Here is a 22,019-nt window from a genome sequence, read left to right on the forward strand (position 1 = left end):
TCTTATTAGGAAAGAGGCTCCTTATCTTCCTGAAAGGGAAAAAAATATGTGCTGAAGGTATTATCACTTACATCAAAATCTCAGTAATAAATGTCTTTTCATAACATATCTCAGTATAAAATCAAACGCTCAAAATCTAAATATGAAATGTAAAAAAAAAATGCAGGACCAGGAGGTTAAAAGAAAAACATATTCATGTTCTCCAAGGCCCTCATCTGCACCAAACCTGTCACTGCTGAAGTCACAATGCACTAAATAATTGTGCTCAGTCGCACTCACGAAGATTTTATTCCTTTTGTCACAGCTAAATGGGATTTTATGATCTTTAAAAAAGAATAATTGGTCTAGTCAGAGTTAACAAGATCCTGTGTGGACAGTTAATCTGTTTTGATTTTCACTGCCTCCTAGTGGTGAAAAGAACATCTTGCACCGTAGAATCAAATATCGAGTTAATTAAGAAAAATTGTTAATTTGTTACACATAAAAGCAAAGGGAAGAAATCTGCAGAGAAAAAAAAAATACACATCTATAAATATATATATGTAAGAAATTAGTTGTAATCTTGCCATTTATTCATTCCATAATGCCTTACAAAATGTTCAGCAAAATGAGTTAAACAAAACCAACAGGTACATAAGTTTTCAAGAAATTTTTTTTTATTTCCTGTAAACCTCAGAGCGAGAGCGCAGCCAAGGTCAGACGTAGGAGAGAACTTAACTGTGACTGTGGGCATAGAAAACAAAACACAAATAAAACAAAACTTCTGTTTACGTTCACCCATCAGTTGACGGAACAACTGACTAAACTGTAATTTTCACAACATTTTCAAGAAGCCGACAACTGCAGTCTGAGTGGGATAACAAGGTAGCAAATGCTTCTCCGTATACAGTAGGTGAACAAAACCGTGTGTGTGTGTGATAATCATCATTTCAGGCGATGGTGAAACCACGTCAGACTCGAGCATACTTCTCGAAGAATACCAGAAATGGGAGCAAGGTGGTTACCCAAAGCTCGCTAAAAAGAAACAGTATTTCAATTTGACAACAGAGATCACAACAGAACAGGTGACCAAATCCTCTGCCTGGTGTAGATTTCACTGAGTGGTATTTAACTGGATATTGATAAATAAAGGAACGCAAATGTATTTGCAATACAGTTTTGGAACCCATTTAAGAAAACAGGAAGTCTGCAGTGCAATTACATTTCCTGTCCGTCACTGTGGATGTTAAAGTGTAAGACTGAAGGATTTGGGGTTTCAGGCAGCACAAATGAGCTGTGGTGCTTTCCTTTTCATTTAATTACTGATGAATCTGGTTAAAGAACAACAGTTCTTCAAAACCAGTTAATAGAATTTCCTCCCGCTGACTATGCTAAGAGGAACATTTCCAGCTTGTTAAATATGTCACAACTATTTTAAGAGCTGTTTGAGTCGTGCTTTGTCCTCACCTCGATGACTTCACCCAGAACACTGTGAAGTCATCATACAAGTAAGCGTGAGCCAACCAACACTCTGAGTGAATACTGAGGTTTTCAAATTCACCCCTATGGAAAGATTTTTGAGGGAGAAAACTTGAATGGTAGATTTGTTGCTTTTCTTTCCTAATAAAAACCACTTGCATCCTTTTATACACGCAAAGTTTTTGAGTAAGTACTGGGAAACCATTGCATTCTTAATCATACTGCAAGTATCTCATAAACGTCAGGTTCTGATACAACTCAATCTGCAATTTATTTCAAACTTTGCCTGCATGTCTTTTTAGCCATTAGCTTTTAAAGAAAACTAGTACGGTGCAAGAAAACAACTGTGTCTGGTTTTGCAATTAGAGAATACGTCGCTCCATCAGGGAAATACATTCCTCTGGTTGAACCACTGGTGCAAAAACCAAGTGCAAAATACATGGAGCTATGAGTCACAGAAGAATGAAGCAAAAGAAACTCATCTGCCTCTCCCCGAGAGCTGGTAAAAGGCTGCAGTGACGGAGGAGCTGCACCCTTGAGATGAAGATACGCACCTGAATCTGTGAGGTTTCACTAGACATTTAAATAAAAACAATCGGGGCTTCCTAATTTTCCCGGGGATGTCAGTTTTTAGGTGGTTCTGGGTATTTTTATTTTTTTTTTTGTCTTTTGTTTTAACTACAACAAACACAGTCACACAATACAACATCCTTCTGACCTGGCAAAAAGAGAGAACAGAAGAAAACTTGAGTTCTCAGCCGCCACATGACGGGGCCTGCAGGAGCAGTAAAAGTGTAGAGAGGATGGATGGAGGGAAGGGAGGAGCAGAACGGAACAGAAGAGAAAAGGCGTTCACTTTTTGAGGGGCTGGTAAACAGAAGCGTTGGGGTCCAGGCAGGAGGGACTGGTGTCCATGAACTTTGAGGAGTAGTGGGGGGTCACAGGGGTCATGCTGCTGGTGTCGGCCGTGTAAGAGATGCTGGGCATGACGGCCATGACTTCTGCTATCTTCTGCTTCAGGTCTTTGATCTCTTGATCCTTCTGAAGGATCTGACCTAAAAAAAACAAAAAAAACAACCAAAAACCCGCTTCATTTACTTCAGTTAAAAAACAATATATCAAAGGTTTATTAACGGCAACATATTGGGAAATATTTTGCGCACCTTGTGCAATTTCCAGCTGTCTCTTGGCATCTCCAAGTGCAGAGAAGAGGTCCAGTTTGATCCTGGTCTCTGCGCTCAGGCTGTTTTCAAGGTGCTGAGTTTTGTCCTGCATGGCCGACAGCGCTGACATCAGCACCTCTGTGTCTTTTTCGTTTTCCTTATATTTATGAAGTTCCTGGAATATAAACAAGTTATGCACACAAGGTCAGACAATCAGCCTAAGATACTTTGTGGAAAGAAATATTAATGTATCCAGTGGAGTATTCGTTTTCACAAACAGAGGTAAACTGATAATAAAAACAAGAGCAGGACTTCAGAAAATTTGCTGTTTTTAAAAAGGAATACATCACAACAGAATTCAGCAGAAATGAATATGACCAGTTTGCAGTTTTTGACATATTTCTAAGATTTTGGAGCATTCAAACTGTAAAGGGTTTAATTCAGTCCTTCTCAAGTCCAGTCCTCAGGTCCTCCTGCTCTGCATGTTTTAGATGCGTCTCTGTTCCAGAACAGCTGATTCAAATGATTGCATGACCATCAAGTACTGCAGAAGGCTGTTAATCACCCACAGATACAATCCAGGTGTGTGGCAGGGAAGGGGGGGCGTGAGAACTGGAAATGAGAGAAACTAACTGCACACGTTTGAGCCGGTTTCACACTACTGACTCTAAAGCCACGATAGAGGTTGGAGCTAATGCAAGGTTAAAACAAACGGTAACTATGACAGTGAAAGTCTTCAGAACTTAACCTGCTAGATGTCTGTTTATATGCCTGTTTGGTTTTTGTGCTTTTCCACCAAATAATTCATCACGGTTTTCTGCCTGAACCAGTTCGGTGTTTTCCCAGACTAGTGACTAAGCATACAATCTGATCTCATATTAGCTGAAGCTCATCCAAACACATTCTCTCTGTCTTGCTCCTAAAACAACAGGATTTTTCTTACTTCTCTGTGGTGTTGACTGGAAAGATGGTGATGGTATAGACTGCAGTGGATTTTGGTGATGCAGCACAATAGTTGGTACATGTGTGAACGTAGATTTTTATCTTGATTTGACAACAATTTAAAACAAATAGAAAAGCTGGCCATAAAATCTTGCTTTAAAGATGACAAATTATATCTGAAGTGAGTTGAAGTAATTTCTCACAAGGATTTCTAGACTGCTTATTTTGCATAGAATAATACAAATAAAAGAGAGAAGATTAAAGGCTCTTGCATTGTTTTCTAAATATATAAAATAATGGTAATTTCAACATTTTCTATTTTGGACTTTGTTTCTATTGATACTGTAAGCTGATGAAAATGCAGAAAGAAGAACTAAAAACCAGCACTTTTATACAGACGAATTCTGGCTTCCTGTAATCAAACAGGATAATGCAACAACTCAGAACTGCCAGAGCTGATTATACTGAAGACACTAAACATGGAAACTGAATTTCCTGCTACCTCTTGGCACTGAGTGATGCCTACCTGAACTTTTAATTCAAGATCCCGAATCTGCTCCTCTTTCAGCTTGATGTCCATTGTTAATTTTTTACCCTCTGCTTCTAATTCAGAGATTCGCCGCCGCAGCGTGTCTGTGCACTCCCCTCTGGAAAAAGAACCAGAAAACAATGTAGTGAATCTCAGGGATAAACACTGGAGGAGAAAGCGAGATTGCAACATACCGAGATGCTGCTGCTAGCGCTACAGCTCTGGCCGCTGTGGCCTCCTCTAATTTCTTTCTCTTCTTTTCTTCTGTGAGCTGCTTCTCTGCCGCAGCTCGGGCCTCCTGTTCTACTTTGAGCCTCTTCTCTAATTGGCCGACTGTTTGTTTGTCCTTTTGTTTCGCCTGCACAGCATTGTGAAGCCTAGCACATTGAAAAAAAACAAAAAAAAACAAACACAGAACACATTTGGCAACTTGACATAAAATACCCATTGTCCACAAAACATTCCTGCGATTTAAGAACAATGTTTCCTAACTTTTTTTTTAGGCCTTGCTACCCTAACTGTACACAGATTTCCCAGAGAGTTGTGCAACTTACTTGTTCTGCAGCAGCTCGTTTTCCTGTCGCAACTGGCCCAGCTCGGTGCGTATGGAGCGCTCAGCGGTGCCCAGCGAGCCAATCTGGCTGCGGAGGTCCTGCTCAACCTGCCGGCTGGCCTGCAGGTCAGCCTTCAGCTTTTTAATGTCCTGCTCCAGTCTGTGCCAGGTGGGGGGGTGAAAACAGAGGACATGCTTATTTGTAGGAAACATTTTTTTTTTTTTTTTGGTAAACATCTTTCCTCCAGAGGAGTTGATGTTCTAGAACAGGAAATCAGAGAAACAGAAATACCAAGCCTACAGCATTATTCTTAAACTATGAAAATTCTCATAAATGTCAGAAGTTTGCCGCCAAGTTTCATTTGATAACATGTCAAAATTTTGAATTTGTGATTTTATTTTTTTGCAGATCTGTCTAAGGTTTAGTGAAAAAGTGAACTGTAAATATCCTGCAGATATTTTTACATCTCTCTTTAAAGATGAAATCTGCAAAACCACAGATATTGAGGATATGGAAGATTTTGGAAATAGGGCAGTAAACAGGACAGTCTTAAAAACCAAACATTTTTTCGGTATTTAATTTTATCTGCTGTCCGTCAGCTGTTATCCAGATGCAGCCTACGTATCTACAACCATCCCATCCTAGATGGCATTAAAGAACGGAGACACACCAAGCAGCAGGTTACTTCAGAAAATAAAAGAACTGCAATATTATTGGCATCAATACATCAACGCTTATGTTGAGCCAGTGAATCAAGGTTCACGGTGTAGGTTGATGTGTTTTGAGTGAAGGTGGTGGAGATTTTTTTTTTTTCTAGTCTTAGTAAAATATAAATTGGGGAAAAAATAAAATTTCTGGTCTTCAATTAGAAGAAATAAAGGAGAAACTGGCTCATTCTAATCTATGGAAGGTCTAATACTTTTCTTTTCCAAGAAATTTAACTAAACCATTAAAAGTTGCATTCAGTTCTCTGCTCCAACAATATTAAACACTAATAATCAAAAAATGGGATTTATTTAAAAGTGGACTGCACTAAAGGAAAGGCCAGGCTGAACATCTATTTGTCTGAAGCTCAAAGCCAATATTGTACTAAAGACGGCAAACATTACAAATAGCATAGAGCTATAAACTGTTAGTGCGTGGAAGCGCTTCATACCTAACAAGTGCTTCTGGCTTCTTCAGCTCGTTGTTGGGGATGCAGTTGTCGGTGGGGTCCCTGTGGGAACCGCCCGACGTTCCTTTCCCGACCGTTAACTTGTGCTTCTTCTCGTTCTTCCCTGTGGAAGACGGCTGTGCTGAGGTGGGCAAGCTGCCGTTGGTGGCGCTGTGGCCACACGGCAGGGAATTGAGCATTACGGAGTTGGTGTTAGTATTTTTGTAATTTTTGGAGGAGTTTGACGATGAAGATGAACAGGAGGAATTGTTGTCCTCTTTAAGCAACAGGTTCTCTGTGCTGCCCAGCTCTGTGGTCAGTCTCTTGTTGTTTATATGTTTCTCCATGTACTCCACCTCCTGCAGTTTAGAGTCCACCGATGACGGCAGGATGCTGTTGTGTTGCTTTTTCGTATCCCCGCTGCTCCTTCCTTCTTTCCCTTTTTCTTTATACTCCAGTTCCGGTAATGGCACAGATGTCTTTTTATTGGCTGGGGTGCCATTCTGTGACACTTGAGGTGTGTCCACTTCAGATATTCCTTTAGCTGCTGTTGTTTCACAAAACAGGAAAAGACAAGAACATAAATATTAAATATTTGACAATATTCATATTTGCATTTATCATTTATGTTGGTTTTCTTCAAAAAAGATGCAGGCCTCTTGCATCTTAAATAACCCAGATCAGTGAAAAGTGTTACACAAATTTCCAGTTTTGTATGAATCACATCATTGTCCTTTATTTATCTGTCTGATTTAATTAAATTAGCACTTTCATGTTCAGTATGTGCACAGTGTTTGCTTAAACTGTGCAGCAGGTGCACATGCAACCACAGGTTTTGAATAGAAAAGGAAGGCCGATGCTTCAGGTATTAACATGCACATTGCTATGGGGGGAAAAAAACCCTCACAGAAAACTTCTGTTTATATTGATATGTTTCAGAACATTAAACAAACTTTGATATCAAGGAGCGCAACATGCAATTGACAATCAAGGAACTTAAATTCATAAAGGGAGTAAAAGCTATCCAAACCAGCCTGGACCTTTGTGAAAATATTTGCTCTGTGTATCTACAAAGGAGCTGCACAATATTTGCTAAAACCATATCGGCCCTGAATTGTTAAGCAAAGTAAACGCACTGATTCACGCAAAGGCAAACCAGCGCTGTGGCGCTATGGCGATTACAGAGTGTCTGTGGGATCAGATGACTACTGACAAACGCCACTCCTTGCCATAACAAAAACAGAACAGTTTAGAAAGCTCACTGGAGTTAATCCTGAGGGAATGGTGACCCTTCAAAACAAGGCATTGGAAAGCACTGCATGCTTAACCCTTATAAAGGCGACTGTCTGATACACAGATTATGTGTAACACTCTACATCAGCTTAATGAGCTTTATTATCAGCTGAAGGCAGGAAGAAGTTCTGAGGGAGGCTTGTGTTCATTGATTTAATCAAAACATTTTTGTAAAATGCAGTTCTCATCTGTTCCTGACTGAGGTGTTGCTCAACTTACTTCATGTTGTCAGGCAGACCCTATTTATATAACCTCTTGATTTTCCAGGGGAGGCCTTATTCAGGCCCAGGTATAGCTAGTGAAACTGAACCAGTGCTCTTTGAATTTCCTCAGGCTGTTAGATGACAAAATTTGCTTGTTGATTTCAAAAATTTAAGTGCAAAAGCAAGAACTGAAAAAAAAAAAAATCTGCAAAAGGGACAAATACTTTTTTATGGCATATTTTATTACTACTTCCTTCTGAACATGTTTAAACTGTTCAAACTGTTAACTGAGCAGCTAACAGGTAGCTATTAAATTTCATATCTTAATTCAGACTCCAGAACGATGCTGTATCGACATTCCAAGAAAATCTGTTTTTATGTATCAACAACACTTCTGAATCTGGGAATCTCCTATCAACACAAAGAACTTTATGTCGGACTCTTACTTTCTTCTGCTTCTCGCTCTTGCCTTTGAAGCATCTGTTGCTCCAGAGGCAGAGCCTGCTGTAGAAGTTGCATATAAAACTCATTCTCCTTCTGCACCTCCTTCTGCTTCCGGAGACGCATTTTATAACTGACGTAGCTCTTGAAGCCGAAGCCCAGGGTGACTACGGGATAGCCAATGCTATAGAGAAGGATGCAGAGAAGTTTTGTGACTTCAGAGCAATAATGACTCAAAACACATAATAGTATTCATATCACTTGAACGGTTTAAGATGTTGTCATAAAGCAACCACAAAACGTAATCAACACAAAATGGTACGCAATTGTGAAATGAAGAGGAAATAGCTTTTTTTTCATTAAAAAAAAATCTTCAGGGGTTTGTTAAGAGAACTTCAGCAAACAAACAGAATTATGCAGACCAAGGCACACAGTAAAAAAGTCAGGAAGAAAGTTGTGAAGAAGTATAAAGCAGAATTAGGCTATAAAAAATATCTCAAAACAAACAAACAAAAGAAAAATAGGTGGACTACCTTGGTCAAATATGGAAAAAAAAAATAGACTGCAACAAGTCTTCTTTCAAATGGTTCAGAAAATATAATTAGGAATTGTAAATATATAATAAAGCACAAACCATAGAATTAGACTGGATAGATCTACCCTTATGGGTCAACCACATTTTATCAATACCCGATCTAGAATTGTTTTCAATATTAGGACCGATAAAGATATTAATATTGGATCAGTACATCTCTACAACAAACCAATAGTATAAAAGTCAATTCACAGTAAGAAAACAAATAAGGAACTCATTGGTTTCCAAAAACCAAGCCAGACTTTGTTTTTCCAAAAAAGCTGACAAATACTACACTACATATTTGTGGTCAAAAAAGGTATAACAAAATGGCCCATTAAAATCTACATAATAATTAGTTAGTATATACAAAAATAAAAGCCCAGAGCAGCAGTACGACAGCATTAGAACATAGTTTTTAACTCATAAGGTACAATTCCTGTTGCTAAAAACAGAAGTGACGCTCACCAGTGTGCAGCGAAAGGACGACATAAGTCCACGTGGAAATTTTTCAGGTCTTTGAATCTGATGGCCGCCTCTATGTACACAAAAAGTATCCATAGAGACACAGTCGGGAGACACACACCTCTCTCTGCATCAAGGAAACAAAGCACAAGTGTCAGAATCTCATTCTAAACTTGAGGGATTAAAAATGGGTAAAATTGTTTAAATAAAAATATAAACCTGTTAAATACAGCCTATGTTTTTTTTTATGTGAAAATCCTATGTAAATATTTTTGTAATACGGATCTATAATTTGTCTTCTGACTTCCAATCACTGCACTATTATCAGTAAGGATTTAGTGTGGCCTGAAGTCGACTCAACCCATTGTTTCTTAGCAGCACTGCACTTCAAACATTCAACACCAAGCTGTGGGGTGCAACAAGATATTTATACTCCTATGACAGGCTGAGAGTCTGAATGTCACTGATGAGTTCAGAAAGCAACTGGGAACCACTGCGTCCCTCCCACCAACAGGCTCTTGGATTTCAATCTGACACCTGGCCTTCGGTCAACTCAGGCAGACGCCACTAAATCAATCTGACAGGTAATCTGCAGAGTGTAGCTCGCTTATACCCACCATTCAAATTTTTGTGAAATAAATCTTGTTTGCAAGCAAGCAGACACAATAGTGAGCAGTGGTTTGAAACAATACCCACTTCTCTTTTTGGAAAGTATTCAAATGAGACTTTGATGGGAAACGACAAAAAGGATGTTTAGTACATCTCATAAATGAACCGATAGTCTTCCTCATTTTTACAGCTAAAAAGAAATGAAAGTCTCTGCCAAAAGACCTGATTGACAGAAGAAACCTGGCAGAAAAAATATCTGAATTTCTTGAATTTTCACCTTGGTCCAATCCAACATTGAAACTAGAAAATGTTAAGAAAATCAAAACATGGAGAACACTTACCTGTGTGCCAAACATACTGCACCCACACATAGGTACTGGCAGCAAAGAATAGCCATTGCACTGGGATGAAGAGGAGGCAAATGATGTCCGAGGTAAACGCCACACAAACAAAGAATACTGAAAACGCCTGAGACAGAAAGGAGGGGTGATAAGAAAACAGACAAAAGCCTTTTAATATTTATAATCATACTATCAGATCTAAAGGAGAATAATTTAATTGTTTTACAAAAGGCTAAAAAAGTGGAAAAGATTATTTCACTAATTGTTAGAGCTCTGAAAGAGACCATTTAGTTAACCATTGAAGCCTATGTAAATACAGTATAATATATTTGGTTCTCTGTCTAGCATCATATTGAGAAACGGCAACACAAACAAACGCCTACGCAAAACATTTTAATAAGAACATGCTGTACACGAGCTTTGATGCATCAAAGGCAGAGTAGCACTATTATAACTCTACTCTGTTATATATATATATATATATATTCACATTATGAATATATAAACATGACTACAGAAGTGCAGCCCTGGTCAGAGCTAAGCTTTGTCATCAGACAGAAAAAGGCAGCGAATGAAATTTATAAAAACAAAAACATGTTTTTGAGATTAAGTGAATTTAATTGAAATTACAGCAACACAATCAAAAGATGCTAAAAGTAATGATTATGGAATTTATTGTGGTGGTTCATTTTTTTCCACCCACAGCATACGACAAGAAATTTGGCACACCACATTTGGCAAACAGCTTTTCTTTATTTTATTTTTGTAGTAAATAAAAGCTCAAACTTGCGCCAAGTGTACTTTTGGCCATTTCTCTACAAGTAAATCCATAATAATAACAATAACAAAAGTTTGTTGAGATGTAACTGGGTGCATGGTGAAAGTGAAACTCTTTCGGATAAACCTTTGGTACAACTAATTCTCTATCTAAAATTCCCCTGAGCACCAGAAAAGGAACTCAAGAAGATGTTGATGCAGAAATACAACAAGAAAAATTACTTTAAATTCAATGACTTGATAAAACTAGCTGGGTTTCCCCAAATGCATACTTTGAATGTGTGTATATCACTGGGCTGACTTAACTTTATATTTCTGCATATAAATCAGATATATATGTCTTGCAAAGTGCCTTGAGATGGCATTTGTTGTGAATTGACATTTATAAATATTAAGAAACTGAAATCTTTTAATTGATGCTTTTAAGGATTTACATGGCGTTGCTCAATCTTTTTTTGTTGCCGTTTTGTATTTTATCGGCTTATGTATCACTTTGTACCCCAAGAGAACATTTTGAAGCTACTTATTTTCCTTTAACCTCTTTTCCATTTGGTCAACTTTAATCCATTTCTTCGGATTCAAAATGGCTCCATCTGCTCCACAATGTTTCATCATAGCTATGAGTCAATACCCACCTGCCAGGGAGATGCTGTGAACCCAATTTGATTGAGAATTTAAAGTAATTTTCTATAATTTACTCAAAGTCTATTGAAAGGAAATGTGGTTATACGACTCTAATGGTAATAACACAAACTGGTACACTGTGGTCTCTCCATTTATGTTTAAAATGGATTTTAAAACATTTATTGTTTTCTTGCTCCAAAAAGAGGAGAGGGACAAAGTGACCCAGAGCCTATTTATAACATCTATACTAAATGTTTATGCTTGTTTTATATCTGCCAAACATCCAGTTTTTAATCCACCACGCTGACACACTAATCTGCACATTAGTGTCTTAGTTGTGAGAGTTACTTATCGTTTCTCAAAATCCTTTGAAAATTTTATTTTCTGAGACCTTACCAAAGTTGAGTTCATGCTTTTCATTCAGTTTTATATAAAAAAATAAATAAAAATAAAAAAATTTGCAAATCCTAATCCGGAACAACTCACCAGTCCCTGGTATCTGAAGGAGTCGTACACACTCCGCATGAAGAGCCAAAACGGCCAGAGGTACTCAAACCTGAACTCAAGCACAAAGTCTGCCAGCAGGACCAGAGCCCACACAACCAGGAACTTCAGGTACAGGAAGGTACTAAAAAAAAAAGAAAAACCAACAACAGAAGAGTCATATTTTAGCTTGAAAACACACAACATGATTTTGAACAATGCTAATAGCAATCCTAGACTTTGGCACTTAAAACACTGTAGTTCCCTTATGTTTTTTTTTTACTTGTGTACATAAACTTGGCATCATATATTTCTTTTAATGCGCTTTCAAATCGTATTCTCTTTACATAACTACTTTGAATGAATACATTCACACGGACTCGTGCATGGGATGAAGCCTGGCAGAATAATTTAAGAGATGCACTTAGTTCAAGCATCTTATGTTAAATAATATATAAAATACAGACATACTAATGAAACTTTCTAGGAGCTTGCTAACGATTATCAGGGTATGACAGGATGACTTCTTGAGGGTAGTTCTAACTCATTAATGTTGTATTTTTTTCGCCTTTTTCATTTCTAAAAACCATATTTATTTCTATGATTGCAGCTGATTTGCAAGCCTTTTACCGTTTCATGATGGGGCACCATCTGAATAATTTAAAGGCTGCTCCATATCTCCAGACCTTGATGCTCAACTAGCGGCTGTTGACTGATCAGGTATAAATATAGGAAGTCACAGAGAGGTGGAACCTGTCAGGTTCAGTTTGGACAGCTCAAGAAACCTACAAAGCCCTCCTCTGAGGTAGCTAAACAGGAAGCAGCTGCATTTGACAGCACAAAGGGCTGAAAATTTAACATTCAAAACGTTAGGTTGAGCTGTTTGGTTACGACAATCTACATAGCTACAAAAAAATAAACATAATGACATGGCTCAAAACAGGCTGTACCGGGGCCTAGCAGCTCAGTTAGCTCAACTGCTAATGTTACCAGCTGGTGTTCAGCGAAAAAACTATAGCTAGCTTCAATAACAGCCTGTCCCGCCGAGGTAGCTCACTCTACCGGGACCAGACCTCACCAGAGTCGTGGTGGAGACTTATTCCGTATAAGTTACCTGCCGTATATCCCCTCGGCGATTCGGTTCCGTTTTAACGGCCGTCTTAGTTTGCTGCAGTCCGCATTGCGCCGCTTCATCCTCCTCCCCTTGGCTTCGGCCCTCGAGTAACAGCTGTAATCTTATCCAGTTTTCTTGCGTATACTGACAATGATAATAGATAAAATGCCTGTGGTGTGAGTTGCTGTTGTTATTATTATTCCCCCCCGCTGAACACAAAGAAATAAATAAAGGACTCAGTTCGGGATCCTCCTCTTTTTCTCTTAGCGCACGCTCAATAAGCACAAACCGCGCTGTGTTATACATACGTGACGTTGACAGACTTACCGGACATCCAATCAGCATTTCCACCGAGGCTTTCTTGTTTAACTGACGGGCTTGTTAGCCAATCACGTTTCACCAAAGAAGCTCGCTCAGCTCTCTTCTGTCACAAACAACGGTGGCAAGCCATGAAAACTGCGTTTGGAAGGTCTCGACAATCAGCCAATCACACCTTTACAAATAAATCCGGCATACCTGATTAACCAACCAAATACTGGAAGGGGCGGGATATTTTATGCAGGCTTTTGGGTTTATTATGAGAAAAATATGCAGTCTTTGGTACAAAATTCTCTTTGTGTGACTTACAAAAACCCCCATTCCAACAGTTGGAGCTATTTATATCAGTGCCTTTGTGAACGGGTCGTTGAGGGACTGGGCCCAAGGCGCTGAATGCCTCTATGCTTTGTGAAAGGTTAAAAAGTGTGCACAGGAAAAACAAACGTGTCGGAAAAGACGGTTAATTTTATTGCACGCGAGAATAAAGAAGTGAGAAAACGTTCCTATATATAATAAAGGGCAGATGGTGGGAATTTTCCATTTTGAAAAGGCTTAATTAAATTAACTCTTCTCAATGAATCAATTAGATTTTGTATTTTGTTGATTTAATTATTGAAAATAATGATTATAATTGTGTTGCATCTAATAAAGAAGTCATTCACATTTATTAAAAATGCTAAGAGTGTTATTTTAAATTGTAAACATTTATTGAAAGTAAAAAAAAGGAACCAATGTATTTTATAATTGTAAAATAGTTATTGCACTAGTTTGTATTAAATTGCTCATTTTTCAGAATAAATTACTTTTATTTTCTTATTTGAAATACACTGAATATTTTTTCACCATTAAAAAGAAAAAAAAATAGATACAGACTGTCTTCCTGCCCAGCAGCTGATAAAGTGCTGTGCTGGTTGCGCCCAGTTTCTAACCGTCGTGGCCACCGATTATGAGTCCTGAGTGAAAGAATTGCGCAGAAAACAACCAGCCATCCCCCAAATGGCTCCTCAATACGCTCCGAGTTTGCGTTCCCGTTTGGCTCCTTTACTGCTCATTCTGCAAACTGGATTCATCATCATAGCTGCACTTTGCTTTGAAAACAAAGAAGCCAACAAACTTGACAGGAAATCCTTCCTCCACTTTTACCCAGGTGAGTTTATTTATTTCTTTGGAAGCAAGAAAGAAGACGGCTTAGGTTCCAAATATTGAATTTCATTTCAATTTAATCAAATAAAATATAATAAAAATAGGATTTTAAGAAACTTCGCCTGCCTTAAAATGCAAAATCAACTTAATAGATCTTGCAGATGTGATTGATGGGTGGCAGCATGGATAAGTTTGTTTGTTACACAGTTATTAATTATAGTGCCTTTATTGGATTTAATGACAAAGGGCTTCTGTTGTCTTCCAGAGTTCCAGGATGTGAATGTGATGATAATACTTGGTTTCGGCTTCTTGTGCACCTTCCCAGTGCGGTATGGGTTCAGTGGCTCTGGGTTCAACCTCCTTGTTGCCATCATTGCCACCCAATGGGCTCTCATACTGAACGGCATTGACTCCTGGTACAACACCAAGATAATCAGAATTGATTTGAAAAGGTACAGTATGGTTAGTGGATTTGTTTTAGTTATTTAATTATACAAATTATATTAGAAAGATTTATTAAGCGCTATATTTCAGCTATTTATTTCTGTTAAATTTCAAGATATGTATATCTTTTCATTAGAAAACTACAATATTATTAAATAATTACTTTACAAAAAATATTTTTCCACATATATGTTGACAACATATTCATTTGTTGCCATGCCATGTTTCCCAGTAGAGCATCCCTGCTACCTTCAACCTAGCCTACAGTGGGCCCAAAAGGTCATTGCTAAACAAGTTGACTGTACACAGTGTGCTGTATTTAACCATAATAATGGAAAGTTGAGTGGAAGGAAAAACAACTGTTGAAATCAATATTAATATTGTATAAACATGTTTCAGTAATATCCTAACTTATTTACACTGCACCTTTGTATTCATATTTGCACCACTCTAACCTGTCTACAATTGATGTTTTTGTGTAGCATTATAAAGGCAGAGCTGTGTGCTGTTTCTGCGCTTATTTCAATCGGATCCGTACTGGGAAAGACAAACCCAGTCCAGCTCACCCTGATTGCCCTGCTGGAAGTGACAGGATTCGCCCTGAATGAATGGCTCCTCCAGACGCTCCTGAAAGTATGATTCTGTTCTAAAAATCTTCAGTATATTAGTATATTAAATCTTCAGTGGAAGGACTTAAAACTGTACCCAAAAGTCAGATTCCTACAGCAGCTCATATACATTGAACACTTTCTTTACAAAAGATTATAAAGGTCGTCATAAATGAATGATATTTTCTGGCTCCAGGTCCGGCCTCCGAACAGCATCATGCTGCTTCATGTCTTCGGGGCCCTCTTTGGACTCATGCTGACGTGGATCCTGTACAGAGATGGCTCAAAGCAGGGATTTGAGAAGGAAAAATTTGACAGGAAATCAGGATTATTCTCAATGTTGGGTGTGTAACAGACTTATATTGAGACATTTCAGTATGTCATATTGTGGCATATAAGTCACAGCTCTTGCATCACAATAGTCAATGTCTAATGTCTAATGATTTCTGATTCCCAGTGCAGCATCAAAATACTGAAGATAAAGAGAAGTGTGCATTGTCTTTGCTCTCCAGGCGTTGTGTTTCTCTGGATGTTTTGGCCCAGTTTTAACTCGGTATTGGTGGAGGACGATCAAACCCGCCTGGAAGCGGTGTGCAGCACCTACCTGTCCCTTGCTGTTAGTGCTGTGACAGCAGCCGCTCTGGCTGTGCTCTCCAGTCCCAGAGGAAAACTCAACCCAGTATGATGTGTTCCTTTGCATGCTCATAACACTGTTTTGTAACTTTCTGTAAAGCTTCAGGACACACTTCTTGAGCTTGTTTTTGTACCGAATCTAGGAAAATAATTAACTTGGCTGCTATATTTGATATTTTTTTTGCATAATTTCTTCAACCAGATCCAAATGCAATCATGCGTCCTTGCTGGCGGCGCTGCTGTTGGGGTTTCTGTGTCGGTAGTTCAACAGCCGTGGGAAGCCATGGCACTCGGATTCACTGCTGCCATATTGTCAACCCTGGGATACAGATATCTTAAGGTCTTTATCTACCTTTACCTAAGCACTTTATTTCCTAAAATCTACACTTTAAACGTCTGCTCAACATTTTTTCTTTTGTTTCAGACCCACTTGCTGATTGCATTTGAATGCCATGACACCTGCTCTGTTCTGAGCACACATGGACTTCCTGGTCTATTGGGGTGGCTCGCACAACTGGTCCTGCAGATTAAATACTGTGATGACCGCACTGTGTAAGAATGCACTCAGCAATCAAAAAGCAATAATAAAAAAGATTTTCAAAAGAAGTACCACAAAATAATTTTTTGTTTCATTTTAGGGCTGTCCGATTTGCTGTGTTTCACATCTGTACTCTCTTTACTACTGTCTCTTTAAGTTTGTCCATGGGAATCATAACAGGTATGTTTGTTCATAAGTTAGTCATATAGTCATTACACTCAATGTGATTTATTCTAAGCTCATTAGTTGGGTTGATTTTGATGATATGGCTTACAGCTAATGAAAACCTAAAATGTAGTTTCTCTAGCTACTAGAACATTAAGGTTAAAAAAAAATAGTTTTTTTGTACAGAAGTGTGTAGGTAACATGCAGCCTATGGACTCAACACTTGGCTGAGGCTTCATTTAGCGTGAGTGCAGCATGGCACGGAGGCATCAGCATGCGACTCTACTGAGGTGTTAAAGAAGCTCTGTGTGTCTTATCAACATCCTTCAACTCATTTGCTGGTCTCTTATTTCCTTTTGATAACAGACCAGTTGTATCCAATCATATAGTCATTAAATCTGATCCTGGTGCTTTTAGCTGTAGGGGCAGATGACAAATCCTGCTGACAAATCAGGATTTCCATGAACCTCATCAGCAGAGAGAATGATGTTCACCAGGAACCTCCTGGTGAAGCACTGTGCTGACTTTTGTTACTTCATTCTTGATTACAAAAAAAATAAATAAACAAAACACCAATAGGTGCCATGGCAACCCAAATTATCACAGAATGCAGAAATGTAACACTGGACCTCAAGAAGCTTTGCTTGTGTCCCTCTCCATTCTTCTTCCAGACTCTGGGGCATTGATTTCCAAATGAAATAATCTGACTTTCATTTGAAAACTGGACTTTGGACCACTGAGCAACAGTCAGGTCCTTTATCTCTTTAGCCACAGTAATACAATACTGATGTTGGCTCAGGTTTATGAGTGTAAAGCAACAGCTGCTGCCCAGGTCATGGATATGCCTGCGAAGCGTCTCTTAAAGCACTGACTCCACAACTTTTGAACTCTTTAATTTACTTTGCTTCACAGCCCTTACATGATTGCTGCGTCTTGTTCATCTATTTCTACCAAATTTTTTCCTTCCACTCAGCTTTCCATGATCAAGTCTGGGTACAGCCCTCTTGTTAGAATCTTTTGGCCCTGGAGGCCGTCAATGACTGATGAACAACCACGTCAGTAATTGTGTGGGAAGTTGATGGTCACAACATAACATTTCTGTATAAGAAATACTTTTTTTGGTCTGTAGTTTTCAGAGAAACTGACTTTTCAGTAGCTGTAGACCATATAGATTATTTACGGTAAATGTTCAAATATTTAAACAATGTAAAATGAATATACATTTAAGTTGAATGTTTTGATATGAATTAATTTTGAATTTGAGATGACCCTGACTAACATTGAACAAACTGATGGAAAGAGAAATGCAAACTTAAAATCAAGCTTCAGCATTTTAAAGCTAATTTTAACCAAAATACTTTCTGTCTTAAAGCCTTTCTTCTCAGGTGGACGTTTTGGAGACCCCAACAAAACAAAAAATGCTTCGATGATCAGGCTTTCTGGGAGGTATTTACACGTAAATCTCAAAGAAAGAAAAAATACAGAAACGATAAAACTATTACAGAGAATCACCTTAACTTCTATTCTGTGAACTTGATGTTTTGTGTTTTGCAGTTTCCCAACCTCGTGGTACGGAAGTGAGAAGATGAAGGAAAAAAAATTATCAGCTCTCATCTTGGATATGGCTTTTCTACATCAATCTTTGCTATTGAACATAACTTTTATAATTTTGCTTTTGTTTTTCTTAAGAATAGAAATGAGATGTGTTTGTGCAAGAGAAATAATAAAACAAAAAGAAAAGGGGAAAGGCTGGATGATGAAAAGACAAAAGCCAAGCTCATTACAGCCCAGTGTGTTTAATGATGCTGTTATTGGAAACTGACTCGATGATTTACAGGACAAAAAAAACTGAAACCCAAACCTCTGTTAAAGCAACACCACCTTACAGTTCTGAAACCCTCTATCGTGAAATAGTAAAATTCAACATTTAATCTAACTTAATATAGAGCAGATAACCCGTTAAAGCTGAAAACATTTTTCAAACCCCATATGGATACATTCAGTAAAAATTCAAATCATTCTAAAATGTTGCCTGCAAATTGCACCCATTTCAAATTTCCACATGAACAGTTCAAATTAAAAGGATGATGTGTTAAAGAAGTGAGCCAACCCAAGGGAATGTTGCAGTAAAGCTCTGCTATGTACATTTTGGTATACACAACTTGTAAACCATAATAAAAACATAGATACAGTCTGAGTGCAAACACACATTTAAAGATGTGCCACCTTTGAAAGTCCTTAAACTTCACAGAAATCTATGACAATTTGTGCTTAGTTATGATTTAGCTACAATGCAGCAAAGAACATAAATTACACATTTAAATGTAAAAGCTAAAAAAGGTTTATATTTAAATGAATGACAGCTAAAGAATATTGTCTCATACAATATAGAAAGAGTGTTTAATCATGGACAGTCAGTGTTTTACTGCCAGAGATCCTCTGTGCGCCCAAACTTGAAGACCAAACCTCTAAATTAGAGAAAGTAAAAACATAATGAGTATCATGTTTCTTTTTGCTAATTGGATTGAATAAAAGATACAAATAATTAATCACACACTTACCCGAAGAAAATGAATGCATTTTGGAAAAAAATGGCAATACCAGGATACACAGCAGGCTTCTCTGCAAAAAACAACAATTATATCAAGATTATGAAACTGTGATACTTTGTGAAGTAAAATTAATATAAAAGTCTTTAACTTTTACTAAGACCTAAGCACTACCTGCTGCACTATATGCCAATACCACAAATCCCACTTACGAGGCACTACGAATCCTCCGAAGAGAATCCACATGGAGGCAATGAGGGAGCCGAAAGCCAGCATGAAGCCAATGAAGAGCCAAACTCGAGCACCTGCAAAGAGAGATAAGGGGGCGGTGGGTTATTGAGGGCAACATGGTACAGCACTACACGATTAGTCTAAAGTAGCAAGGAGAAGTTCAGGAACATTAAAGTGATTGGTTTGGGGCTTTTAATGACTAATCAGAATTGTTCTTCATCACAAGTGGAAAGACTATAGAAAAAATAAAATGACTTTGAAAGGCAATGTTTTAATTCAATCTTAAGGTTTCGCTCTTCCAAACAGGCACAAGGAACAGTGAAGACCTCAATAGCACTATTGTAAAGTTACAACTGGGAAAGTGATGTGGAGTCATTTCTAAGCAACAGTGGTTTGATCAGTTCTAACTACTGTAAGCCAGCACGAGTCATCTAAACTCGTCAACATCTCATCAGGGCCTGCAAGTAGATCTAGATTGTCACCTTCAAATGAAAGGAAAATATTTAACATGCTCACTTCTAACTAGAACTGAATGTGAACACATGCAATCAAGTTTAAACCTGCCAATGTGACTGGACTGTATTGAGTCAAGTATGCATTTCTGGATGTTCATTTTTAGTAAAGTCCTTCATTGTTAGTCAGAGCTATATACATATTTTGAATTATTTACAGATTATAATAAAAAGCTAGTAGTTCCCACACCACAAAAGCTGCAAACATGTAGAATTCTATTTAAAAAGTGCAGTAGATTAAATTTAGTAAAGATATTTTCAAATTCATACAAGAACTCCTAATAGTTTAGTCAAAGTTGTTTCCCCACTCACATTTACGCTAAAAGTGGGCGATAAGCAAAAAAAATATGAAAAAAAAGACAAGACTTAAGTTGCAAAAAAAATAAATAAAACAAAATGACTCATCCATGTACTAACCTGTCTGTCCAAGGCATCCCTCACTGTAGCTGTCCCCCCTCACTTGGCCGTTAGAAACAGCATTTATCCTACACAAAGCAAATAGAACGAGAGTTAATTGATCAAGTTTTCATCAATGGTGAGAGATATCACATCTATTCTGTTCATGACAAACAGCAAAGGTCGTTACTATTAATGGTTTTAGCAATTTGCATCTAAAAACTAGGTACCCTGACTAGAGAAAGGGGTTAATACACAAAAAACACATACTAATCACATGACTGAAATTCCAAAATGAAGTCATGTGATGAAAGCTACCACTCATCCACGACAATAGGAAATAAGAAAGTACCTAAATAAATGGAGATTCAAACTTCCAAAACACCAAATAATGGAGCTTTGAGCATTTACTTATTTTCTGCAAAAAGTGTGAAAAAAACTCCACTTACATGAGAAAGGCCACTGTGGCTATGACTCCACAAGTATGATAGGCATGATGAAATTCTCCCTCGGTGGGATATTTCACAGCAGCATCAATGATGATCCACCATCCTGTGAAAAACTGCAAAAACAAGATGCTCAGTTACCCTCAGTGGTTGATTGCTGGCATGAGATCACTAAGAAATCTTCCTCTTCATTATTACACACACTTAGATCAGTGTTTAGAACATTAAAACCAAGGTAAAACAAACACAGTAGCTCACACTACCCTTTCCACAACCTATACGATTTGGACAAAAGAAATCATTGCAAATACCAGAACTCCAGCAGCTATGGATGCGATGGTATTTCTTCTCTCCCCCCAGTCCACATTGCACTCACAGTCTCCGCAACGGATTCCGTCCAGAAATCCTGACATGATTCTGGGAGAAAAAAAAAAAAGAGAATACAAAATAATCCACAAAGATACATTACGTTGTTTAAAAGAAAGAAATGAAGCAAAATACACATTAAGATTGGGGGAGAGAAAACAATAAATACATTACTGCGCAGCCGCTGTACAGTGAATACGATGCTAAACCCAGTTCGTACAATAGTACTGTACCTCAAGATTCATAGTCTAAACCAGTAGGTTTCTAACACCGATGAGAAAACTATACAGTGAGTGCGATTTTACACAGTAGAAAATGATAGTATTTTCAAAGGACAAACCTCTGTTCCTAATGTCTCTTTTGTTCGTCGCTTTAACGCTAGCAAACATTTCCTTGAAGGTTTCTTGTTACAAAGTTGTGAAAAATTGTGTCATAATTAGGACTGACAATAATAACGACTGACGGAAGCATGCGTAAGCGAGTTACAAGTAATGTTTAAAGTGAGTTTCAAAGATAATTTACCTTTTAATGTTCGGTTTTTGATGTCAAGCCTTTGGTTTAACCCGACTTGGCTTCCGACAAGAAGCTGTCTCATGCACATGCGCAGTATATCCACACCCAAGCTTTGTTCATTCTGTTGCCTTCAAGTACCCTACAGAAAATTAGACTTTTCTATTGCAATAAACGTAAAATACAAATTTGCAAAAAATAAAGTTAACGGACAAAATACGTTAAATTGTACCACACAATATTTAATTTTTTTAGGAATGTTACATAGGTGACAAGTGCTTTTTCTTTAAATCAAGCCTTGGTGTCATAAATATTCAAAGTCATAAATATATTTTTTTGTTTGTCGTAAATAGACAAACAAAAAGGTGACTTATTGTAAATCATTAAAATAAGAAAGTGACAAAAACTATGATTGACGCCATGGTGAAATGTCCAGA

At 37.8% G+C, this 22,019-nt stretch overlaps 3 protein-coding genes across 5 annotated transcripts; 1 reads left to right on the top strand and 2 right to left on the bottom strand.

Moving 5' to 3' along the window:
* Nucleotides 1-1,287: 1,287 nt before the first annotated feature.
* On the bottom strand, nucleotides 1,288-13,010 carry maco1b (macoilin 1b). The gene is made up of 11 exons (XM_044141965.1): nucleotides 12,724-13,010; nucleotides 11,613-11,754; nucleotides 9,726-9,852; nucleotides 8,779-8,902; nucleotides 7,742-7,920; nucleotides 5,803-6,346; nucleotides 4,647-4,805; nucleotides 4,287-4,469; nucleotides 4,090-4,210; nucleotides 2,622-2,796; nucleotides 1,288-2,513 (listed from the first exon to the last, which is right to left on the bottom strand). Exons 1-11 carry the CDS (start codon nucleotides 12,801-12,803, stop codon nucleotides 2,311-2,313), a joined length of 2,037 nt encoding a protein of 678 aa, XP_043997900.1. The 5' UTR covers nucleotides 12,804-13,010; the 3' UTR covers nucleotides 1,288-2,310.
* An 894-nt stretch (nucleotides 13,011-13,904) lies between these two features.
* On the top strand, nucleotides 13,905-18,628 carry rhd (Rh blood group, D antigen). 2 transcript variants are annotated; one of them, XM_044141967.1, is made up of 10 exons: nucleotides 13,905-14,188; nucleotides 14,450-14,636; nucleotides 15,111-15,261; nucleotides 15,433-15,580; nucleotides 15,749-15,915; nucleotides 16,072-16,209; nucleotides 16,294-16,421; nucleotides 16,508-16,587; nucleotides 17,945-18,018; nucleotides 18,127-18,628. In XM_044141967.1, the coding sequence occupies exons 1-10, from the start codon at nucleotides 14,038-14,040 to the stop codon at nucleotides 18,151-18,153; spliced, it is 1,251 nt and encodes a 416-aa protein (XP_043997902.1). In that variant the 5' UTR covers nucleotides 13,905-14,037; the 3' UTR covers nucleotides 18,154-18,628. The 2 variants fall into 2 exon arrangements, with proteins under 2 accessions (XP_043997902.1, XP_043997901.1); XM_044141966.1 differs by having other exon boundaries at nucleotides 13,909-14,188; nucleotides 17,945-18,628.
* Nucleotides 18,350-21,719, bottom strand: tmem50a (transmembrane protein 50A). Of its 2 annotated transcripts, none has more exons than XM_044141977.1 (7): nucleotides 21,595-21,719; nucleotides 21,018-21,123; nucleotides 20,710-20,822; nucleotides 20,282-20,349; nucleotides 19,334-19,426; nucleotides 19,134-19,194; nucleotides 18,350-19,040 (listed from the first exon to the last, which is right to left on the bottom strand). In XM_044141977.1, the coding sequence occupies exons 2-7, from the start codon at nucleotides 21,117-21,119 to the stop codon at nucleotides 18,995-18,997; spliced, it is 483 nt and encodes a 160-aa protein (XP_043997912.1). In that variant the 5' UTR covers nucleotides 21,120-21,123; nucleotides 21,595-21,719; the 3' UTR covers nucleotides 18,350-18,994. The 2 variants fall into 2 exon arrangements, with proteins under 2 accessions (XP_043997912.1, XP_043997914.1); XM_044141979.1 differs by lacking the exon at nucleotides 21,595-21,719 and adding an exon at nucleotides 21,413-21,550.
* Nucleotides 21,720-22,019: the final 300 nt, after the last annotated feature.

This window comes from Gambusia affinis, linkage group LG16, assembly GCF_019740435.1.
Source record: "Gambusia affinis linkage group LG16, SWU_Gaff_1.0, whole genome shotgun sequence".
Taxonomy (NCBI): domain Eukaryota; kingdom Metazoa; phylum Chordata; class Actinopteri; order Cyprinodontiformes; family Poeciliidae; genus Gambusia; species Gambusia affinis.